This window comes from Papaver somniferum, chromosome 11 (genome assembly GCF_003573695.1).
Source record: "Papaver somniferum cultivar HN1 chromosome 11, ASM357369v1, whole genome shotgun sequence".
In the NCBI taxonomy this organism is placed as follows: Eukaryota; Viridiplantae; Streptophyta; class Magnoliopsida; order Ranunculales; family Papaveraceae; genus Papaver; species Papaver somniferum.
The window spans coordinates 8,275,753-8,285,786 of record NC_039368.1 but is presented as its reverse complement, the minus strand read 5'-3'; the positions used below and the strand labels follow the sequence as shown (position 1 = coordinate 8,285,786).

Genomic DNA, 10,034 nt, shown 5'->3' with positions numbered 1-10,034 from the left:
TATTCTGAAAGTTTACATATACAACATTATATCGTAGTATTATTGAAGCTCTGCAATATCTCCATCTTACCAGGCCAAACATATCAGTTGCAGTAAATAAGGCATGCCAATATATGCATAATCCCTATGTAGAACAATGTGAACTAGTAAAGGGGATTATGCGGTACCTTAAACAACGATCAACTATGGATTTTTCTTACAACTGAGTAATAACATGTCTTTACATGCATACACAGACTCGGAGTGCACAGAAGAAAAATACAGTGTCAAAATCAAGTACAGAGGCTGAGCATCGAGGTATTGCAATTGCAACTTCAAAGTTAATTTGGATTCAGTCACTATTGAAAGAATTGGGTATTACTGCTATTGCTCCTAACTTGTGGTGTGATTACTCGGGATCTGGTGTTTCACGCAAGAACAAGACATCTAGAGATAGCTAGATTATAGTTTTTTTCGTGAAAGAGTGGCAAACAAACAACTACATGTCATGTTTATCTTATCAAAGATTAGCTGGCATACATATTTATAAAAAGTCTTGTATCAACACGGTTTCAGTTTATCAAAGAAAAGTTGACATTCGACCAATCATGCTCAACTTGACAAGGAATGTTAAGGCAAGCCATTAAATGCGTCTATATCGGCTCAATCAACTCTCACTGAAGAATATAAAAAGTCTTTCAGCTGATATTGTCAAGTCTCCCTATTATATCTCCTCCATTATGTACAAGAAGTTTTTAAAGTTGTTAAACTCTGTAAAACCAAACTGTGCATATATACACTGTAATGTATCTCTGTTAAATCAATGTGAAAGAATATTTTTCTAAATAAGTTTTTATTGATTTCTCTTACGAATGTTTTTATTCTTGCTCTCCATTTAGTTCAACTGTAATATTTCAATATTTAGCAAAAAGAAACTATAAACTATTTTTTTTTCCTACATTGAAAAGTTAATCAAATGATTCTCCAATATAGGCAATGTGTTGGGACGATTCGCATGATTTTTTTATAATCATTAGTATTTCACATATCATACATTTAGGCATATACCCTTTCCGTTGCAATTTTGCAATCCCTGAGTGTCTATAACAGTGAATCACTTGTTGTATGTGCATCTGGTTTATATGATTACAGATAATCCGTCATGCGATATGAATGACGGATACCATGTTTTTATAGCTTATTTAAGATCTTATTAAGCTAGGATACCATATGAAGTTTTCTACTGAATGTTCAAAAGGAAAAAGAAAGTGAAGAAGAAAACTTAACCAAACTGTGTTTAGCTCCTTGTGAATTTGGCGGTTAAATGGTATTTCAAATGACTAGTAGAGTAAAAGAATGAGATAGTGGAGTGAATTGATTAACATAAGAGTAAGATATAACACAATAGTGTCTTGATTAGTATCAGTGAAAAATTTCTTTGAAAAGGAAAAAGTTACACAATGAGAACGACAATATATGTACGGAGTATATACAAATAAGTCATACATACAAGTGATAAACACCCGAAACTGAAGTATAAAGCCTAAACCATGTTTTTGTGGGAGTTAATGGAAGATTGTCGTCTGTTATAAATCTGAATCAAAATGGTAAACCACATAACACAAGGAAAGTAAAATTTCCCATCACCACATCTCCCCCTTTTTTAATGACAGCAAGATGAACCAAATCTGCACATTCAAGCATAGCCGTTAATTTAAAATCAATTTCATCCGTTAGATCTATCCTTTTTCTCTTGATCTCTACGAGACAGACTACCGAGTGTTTCTTCCCCTGTATTCAACTATGATGTCAGCTATGATATCAATTGATTTTATCTTCTCCCCCAAATCCAGTTCCTTCGTTTTCTCTCCCAAACTTATTATAGGAAATCAACAAGTCAATTGATGATTTTGATCACCTCCCAAATCGAGATCCAGTTTATGTTAATTAATTCATAACCATTATGATCAGATTAGTGTTCGATTTTGAGAAAGTTAAATTATTTAATTTTCTTTGGAGAATAGCTTGACTGTGTGACGAAGTTTTATGCACAGAACATGTTTGATCAAATTCTCTAAAACTTGTTCTTTCGTTAACGCCTATGTTTCAGATTGTGGAATTTGAAAATACAAAAAAACATATGGAAGAGACCGTTGACTGCCAACGTGCTAAGCACGTGCACTCTAACTTGTTATACATAATTTGACAAAACTATTGATTTAAAAATAAAGTGTGTGTTGGTATGACAATACATCAACTAGAAAAAAGAATGTATAAAATCATAACCAAACAAATGTCAAATATGATCTCATTCTACCTGACATGAATACAAAATGAATGAGTTTATTTCCGTATAGATAATCACCGGATGTGTTAATAGATAGTTTTTGTATATTGTTGTGGCCTATGGACAATCAAATACGCACAATGTCACACGAATTTAGTATTATTATATTATGAAGGAAGCTTCAAGCAATAAGTCGTTGTAGTATAGTGGTAAGTATTCCCGCCTGTCACCCGGGTGACCCGGGTTCGATCCCCGGCAACGGCGTGTTTTTTTTCTTTTGCTCAAGTGTGATAGCTGCGTTCATTAGGATTTAGGCATGCAGTGCCAGTGAGATTCATGCTGGACATCTAAGTGGTGACTGCCGCTACAAGCGTGAATCGCTGCGGTTGCACCGAGCCAAAACAGCATTAGTTGTATTTACCAAATAAACTTATATCCATAAGTTTTGGCAACCGATTAGAAAGAACACGCATTTATAAACAAAAGAAAGTTTGTTTCATTCAAACAAGGAATACATGTATTTATAGAGTTCGTTAATGTTTACCCTGTCAGGTTTTCTTAATGCTGTACAATTGAAACACATAATATCTTCTTCACAGGTCAGGCTCAAAACCGGTAACAGTAAGCATAACATGTACATGTACTGTGGGATGTGGTGATATCTGCCTAGTCAGTTGAGTTTAATGACTCATGGAGTAGTATACTGGTATATAATGAACATAAGGGTCATAGCAGTTTGTTCGGGCATTCTTCATGTTGATTCGCAAGTGGATTGGTCTCCCTGTGGCAGTGCCAGCACCTGTGAGTAAAAACAAAACCCATCAGATTGACATAATCCGGTACACATTAAGCAGAGGAGAAGCAAATACACAACTATCCAGAGGGAAGAAATTAAATGTGTTTCATGCATAATCATTTTCAGATATCATCATGAGTTCTAAATTAGGCAATATATTCATATTCATATGATAACATGGCATTACTTAGTAGAAAGCAGGTGAGAGCTCAGGCATTTAGGATCGCAAATGATAACAGGATTATGAGATGATGTAACAATGACATGGTTTGAACTCATACTCCAGCTCAATTATTTGCCTTAGTGGTTTAAGCAGACTCTGTCACCTCTTGAACTGCACCTATCATAATGTATACTGTAGTAAGGTTCAGGTTGAACCTATCACACTGAAATTTAGTTAAACACGGTAATCAAAAACTATACTAACACCATTTTAACTTGAACCTATGACGCGGAAAAGAATCCACAAGACTACTTCTGACCTTAAAAGTAACACCATTTTAACTTGAACCTTCCTATCCTAACATTAAAGAATTACCGCAAGATGAGCCTACACTTAACCTTCCTAAATACAGTTGTGTGCCCTGAGTAACATCCGCATTCCACAGTTAAGATCACATGGTTCCTCTTGCGGTCATAACTTACGATCCAAATCTAACATATGAGATTCCGTTTTAATGGTTCTGTTTTCTCATGCCGCATATATTCCCACGATTCGTTCGTATAAATATCAAAGCACATATAAACCATCAAGGACCCTCCGCAGAAAGAATCCACAAATAACCTAGACAATAAGACCTTAAACATAACGCCATTTAACTCGAACCTTGCTATATAAACGTCAAATAATAACCACAAGATGAGTCTACATTCAAACACATTGTTTCAGGTCTTCAAAGTCCTTTAAACAGGACGGAAAGCACACTTGTATGTTCTAAATGCAGCATGCACCAAATGATTGAGTAAGTAAGCAGCCACTTTGATGCAATTAAAAAGAAAAACTAATGACGCAATTAACCAATCCATAACAGTTATACAGATATTTCACATTTTCACTGTATATAATCATTCTCAAGTGCTTTTTTCTTTACAATATCCAGTTGTGATGTAACTGGAACAAAGAAGATAGAAGACGATGGCCACAAACACAACATTAAAGAGCTGACACAGTATCCTCACATATCATGCATTACTTTTACGCAAAACCGAATATTATTCCAACTCTTAGTAGCTTAAACGAATCTTCAGTATTGGGCAGTTTAATTGGAAATCAGGCAGAAAGCAAATAAAGCCAAAGAGGGACTGACATGATGAAGAGTCGTAACATGAAAGTGGCACAATGTACATACTAATACCTCGTTCTTCATGTTGGGAAATGGAACTAGAGTTCCGTAAGGAGGAATTAGGTGATGCCAAAGTTCGCTAAGGTAATTATATAATGGTAGGAGCAGTGGTTCGTGTCTGAGTATCAGCAAATGCCCTTAATCTAACCTATTTCTACCAATATTTAAACTGCTCTAACAAGAAGCTAATCTGCTTGGTACCACGAAAACTAAACATTATGCGGCGTTAACAAATAAGCATGCATTACAGATTATACTCACACTGCTAGCATACTTCAAACATCATATATAAAAATCTAAGAGTAGAACAAAAGACACACCTAGAATTGAGGTATCCTCTCTGTGCAACCCAGCTAGTTGCTGTTGAAGTTGATGGTGATGCTGTGGAGGTTTCTTTGGGTGTTGCTGCTGCTGCTGTGAGTATTGGGGATGTTGCAGTGATGGCAGTGGGTATCGGTGATGTTGCTGGTGTTGTCCTGGGTGTTGGTGATGCGGCTGGGGATGGTAATGTTGCTGCTGCTGTGAGTATTGGTGATGTTGCAGTGGTTGCAATGGGTATCGGTGATGTTGCTGGTGTTGTCGTGGGTGTTGGTGCGGCTGGGGATGCTGATGCTGCTTTTGTTGGTCAGTGATGGCCTTACCATTCTGCCTAGCCTCTGCCAATTGATTAAGTTGCTTGGCCACAATAGGACCCAACCCAGTGTATATCTCTCGCCATATCTGACGCTGTTGATACGAATTTACAAACCTCAGCACTTCCATTTCTTCCCTCGAGTAACTTTGCTTATTTCCGTCCAACTTCTTTTGACAGAAGACATTTCTAGCTTCAACAAACATACTCAACACATCTTTCTTCGAGTTCGTTTCAGCAAATCTTCTCCTGGAACATTTCTCCACTTGTTGCCTTAAGTTCTCAGAGAAATTTCCAGCCCTTTTCTTACCCAAATCAATGGAACTCATGGTTTCTTTCCTTGCACAGCCATTTCCACTAACAATACTAGTACTTCCAATTTCCGCAGACATTCTTTTATCATTACTACTACCTGAGGCTGACAATTTTCCCCAATTACTCAACTCAACGAGATTTTGAGATGGAGGAATTGAATTAGACTTGATAAAATCATCTTGTGTTGTCTTCTCTACTACAAGAATGAGGTGTTGATCACCAGTAATTGCATCTTTCACTTGAAAGACCTCATCTTGCTTATCTTCTATTCTACTACAACTACTTTCTGAATTCATCATCTTAACTACAACATTTTCATATTGACACATGGAGGGGGGTAAAGAATGAACTTGACATACCTCCTCTTTTGCTGAATCTTTACAAGAAATCTCTTCTTGGGTTTCTTTCTTTTCTTCAGCAATGAATGAATCATCCAATTCTTTGCCCACTGGTTCTTGATTCTTCTTAACAACATTTTGTAACTGAGAAATGGGTTCTTGAAAATCTTCTTTGTTGTTCATTTCCACCATTAAAACAGAAGAAAATTCATCATTAGAAGTGATGAGAGAATGAGCATGAAAACCCTCAGAAATGACCATTTCTTTCTTCTTTTCTTCTTCTTCTTGATCAATTCCTAGAGTAACTTCATATTTCTTCTTACCGTCATCATCAATTACACACATTGCACGGCATTGAGGCTCAGAGATTTGTGAAGGAATAAAACCCAAGATTTGATCTTTTTCAATTTCTGGTTTGAAATGGGTAAATTTAGAAGAATCCATGATAATGGGTTGTTGGATTTCTTTAGACATAACTGTGCATTTGAAGCTGAATTAGGGTTTGGGTTTGAAAGAAATCGTTTGAATCGGAGAGTAGAGAGACAGAGAGGGGCGGGTTTCAGAGATGAAAAGAAATTATGTGCAGAAATCTTGGATTCTGGAATTTATAGCAGCTTCAGAGAGTAAAAAGGTACTCTATTTAGTTTGTGACTAGGAAACGCAACCAGGTCGTTGTAGTATAGTGGTAAGTATTCCCGCCTGTCACGCGGGTGACCCGGGTTCGATCCCCGGCAGCGGCGCTTTTTTTTATTTTACTATATTTATTTTTCATTTTTGGTATTTTTGGTAATAAGAAAAGACTTCTTCTTTGATGGCTCCAATCAGCGATCTTGTGGAGATGTTGAAACGTTGATGAAATGAAGTTATAACATGTAAATAATGTCTTGGAATGATTCTACATGACTTTCTAGTATATTATTTGAATTTTGCATATCATAAATATGGCCTTCCATTGCAAGTTTGCAACCCTCTGGTGCCCAAAAGAAATGAACACCTTATATTTCGCACCTAGTTTACATATTGGTCGTTAAAATTTCTTACAGTGCGAAAGTTTATACAGCTACTGACTGAATTTATTAAGTTTTGCAAAGTGTAGTGTTTTTAAACGATTACGGTAGAATACCACCTATGAGAGGTCGCAGTAAATTGAATAAGTTGCGAAGAAAAAACACAATGATTTTATGTAATGATAATGCGGCTGTGGCAACATTATGATTACCACGATGCATTTGATTGCTTATGAGGAAGTTAGTTTTGATCAAGCAAGACTTTAATTCTTTGGCGTTCCTTTGATAATAAGCTCCTTTTACATCAATTGAAGTGTACTCAGTTAGCACAAGTGCAATAGTCTCTACTCTCTAACAAATCTTAACAGGTATTGTATAGCTTTTAAGTTAGTACCATAATCATTACATAAAAAGTCACTCTAGTATTATATTTTGAAAATTTATGAATCTTGGTTATAAAATGAACAAATATACTTTTTTTTTTTTGACCGGCAAAGAAATGAGTATTATATTGAGATCAAAAAAGAGAGAGTTTAAAAGATTTATACCACCCTTAGCTAAGTATAAGAAAACGAAAGAATTAAAAATAGTCAAACCCACGAACAGATTAAGCACAAAGGAAGAAATACATCAGTGGTTTACAGACAGATCAAAGACCCAAAACCAATACTATTGCATCTCAAAGAAAGTTGAGTGCCAGTTATTTATGATTCTTTGACTGCTAAAGACCAAGAGTAAAGGCAGTAAATCTCTTTATTAGTGACTGCAACATCATTGCAAGTTTTGTCAGTGAATCGCTCTTACATTCCTTTCTTGCCAAATGCACCAAATAATTGTTGCAGGAAATAAGTTCTAGATAGAAGCTATTATTGTTGAAGATTGACTCAAATGGCATGATTGAAGATTGACTCAAATGTCCAGAATTTTGCTCCAAATCTTCGTCACAAAAGTGCAGTGTAGCAGTAAATGAGACGAAGTTTCAGGTTCACTAAAAAATATATAAACATCCATACCCTTTTTTCTTAAAGAATCCCTTGTTGGTAACCTACCATGAGCAATAGAGAAAAAAATCTTATCTTAGGAGGATATTTCTGCTTCCAGACGAAAGAGAAAATTGCATCATCTTCTTGACTTGAGTCAATAATAGTGAGAAAACCATAAAGAAGTTGACATAAAAAAAACGTTTTTTGAGTGTAAAGACCACAAAAACTTATACCCAAGCTCGTAATTGAAGGAAAAATAGTTAGAATCTGAAACAAGATAGAATGCTCCACTGCAGCTTCACCAAACAGTCTTCTATGGATCTTAAATTCCAAATAACCCCAACTTCATCAATTTTCATATTCTTGGATCCGGAGACGTTAAACAAATGAGGATAACAATCCTTGATATGTTTATCATATAGCTAGGTATCTTCCCATAATCTTACAATTGTACCAGAACGCACTTTGAATATGATATGTTTGAAAAAGAACATATTGCAGTTCATTAAGGCTTTCCAAACAGACCCTCCACAAGAACAAGTTGGAACTTTTGCCAACCAATCCACATATCCTACACCATATATCTCAGCAAAAATCTTCCTCCATAGAGCATTCTCTTCAGTAGCAAACCTCCAAGACCATTTACATAAAAGTGTTTGATTCATTTTTTTTTTTATTTCAGGTTTTTAACTCATATACCCGAAAATTTATTTTTCCTATAAAGAGCAATCTGGTTTACAAGATGTAGCTTTTCCTGCCAACATTATCATGCCACAAAAAAATCTCGTAATCTTCCCAAGCTTCTTACGTACTGAACTAGGCATTTCAAACAAACACATGTAGTAAACCAGTAAGCTAGCTAAGATACTATGATCTTACCAGCTCTTTTGAGAAGTGTTTTCTTCCAACCAGCTAGCCAAACAATGAATTTCTCCACCACCTTATCACACTTAACTATTCCTTTATATTTATCACCGAGTATGTAGTAGGTAAGCTCACAGAATTATAATCCAAAATATCACAGAATTGAGATAACTCACCATCAAAACCTACTTCATAAATCTTGACTCTTGGTGAAATTAATTTTAAGACCAGTTTAGAGCTCAAAGGAGATAAGAATTTAACTAAGATTTTTAGTCTGCTCAATATCAACATCTAAGAAAATAGAAATAACATCAACCAACTGCATGTTAGAGCATAGCTCGGTTGAACTCACCAAGCGTTGGTATGTCAAGTTTGGTTGTCATATTTTAGTATCAAAACTCATCTAGAGTCGCTTGATTAAATATTAGAGTTAACTTCGTTTAGGTTAGACTAGAAAGTCTAGGAATATTGAGACATACAAGTATTACTCCGAATACCTGAAGAACGTGAAGAAGTAGCGAACTACAACGACAAAATCATCCTTCCCATAGGTTAGTAATATTGACTTGAAATGTTTCATTCCTAACATATCTTTCAAGTCGTGCTATATTGAAAACATAAATGAGAAGATGTGAATGATTATACTCTAGTTAGACATAGTATTAAGTAATTACAATACAAAGTATAACGTCTATCTTTTGAACTTCGTATATAAGACATCGACATAAACGTATGAATGATATTGTGATTATGTGTGGGTGTGGGTGAAGATTTCGTCTTGGGAAACAATTTTTTACATTTGTTTAAAGGAAGTACAATTCATAAACTTGTTTTGTGAATCGAAAGGGAAATCGCTAGGCTTATTGGTATTGTTATTCATTGCAAATCTTTGGATTACCAATATGTGTGTTTAGTATAACCGCTCATAACTTGTTTATGTATCTTGGTAAAACTATTCACAATGCCTGACTTTTGTATTGGTATGACTTTTATTAGTGAAACCGATCATAAGTAATCACCTGAGATGGTATGATCGATGTATTGTAATTGGTATGACCAACTCTAGACATTAGGGAACCGATCCTAGTAAGAGGTGAAACCGATCACAAGTATGTGGAATCGATCTGTAATACCCTGTATTTTTTAGCTAATGTTTCGGGTCGGGTTATACCCACATTAGTTAACCTTGTGGCTTAGGTTGTTGTTCCTTAGCCTTATCCTAGGTGGGTGGATTGAACTAGAAAGGCTACAAATTAGGGTGGAAATAGAATAATCAATAATAAATAAAATTAAGGAAAAATGAAAAGATAAATAAAATAGTTAGGTTTTCTATTAATGTAATGGAAGTAATTTTAGAAGTGGGAAAAAGAAAGGCTAGAGGAAAAAGAAGGAGATGGAGATAGGTTTCTTTTGGAGAAGAAGAGTATGGAGAATCAAGAGGATCAAAGGAATTAAGGTATAATGTGAAACCCTTTCTCTTTGGGTGTTTAT

At 35.3% G+C, this 10,034-nt stretch overlaps 1 protein-coding gene and 2 non-coding genes across 3 annotated transcripts; 2 read left to right on the top strand and 1 right to left on the bottom strand.

Moving 5' to 3' along the window:
• The first annotated feature begins 2,458 nt into the window (after window positions 1-2,458).
• TRNAD-GUC lies at window positions 2,459-2,530 on the top strand. Its single transcript has one exon. It is a non-coding gene; the product is annotated as a tRNA-Asp (tRNA).
• Window positions 2,531-2,760: 230 nt separating this feature from the next.
• On the bottom strand, window positions 2,761-6,239 carry LOC113323832 (myb-like protein Q). Its single transcript, XM_026572177.1, has 2 exons — window positions 4,726-6,239; window positions 2,761-3,065 (listed from the first exon to the last, which is right to left on the bottom strand). The coding sequence occupies exons 1-2, from the start codon at window positions 6,161-6,163 to the stop codon at window positions 2,947-2,949; spliced, it is 1,557 nt and encodes a 518-aa protein (XP_026427962.1). The 5' UTR covers window positions 6,164-6,239; the 3' UTR covers window positions 2,761-2,946.
• A 118-nt stretch (window positions 6,240-6,357) lies between these two features.
• On the top strand, window positions 6,358-6,429 carry TRNAD-GUC. The gene has a single exon. It is a non-coding gene; the product is annotated as a tRNA-Asp (tRNA).
• The last annotated feature ends 3,605 nt before the right edge of the window (window positions 6,430-10,034 follow it).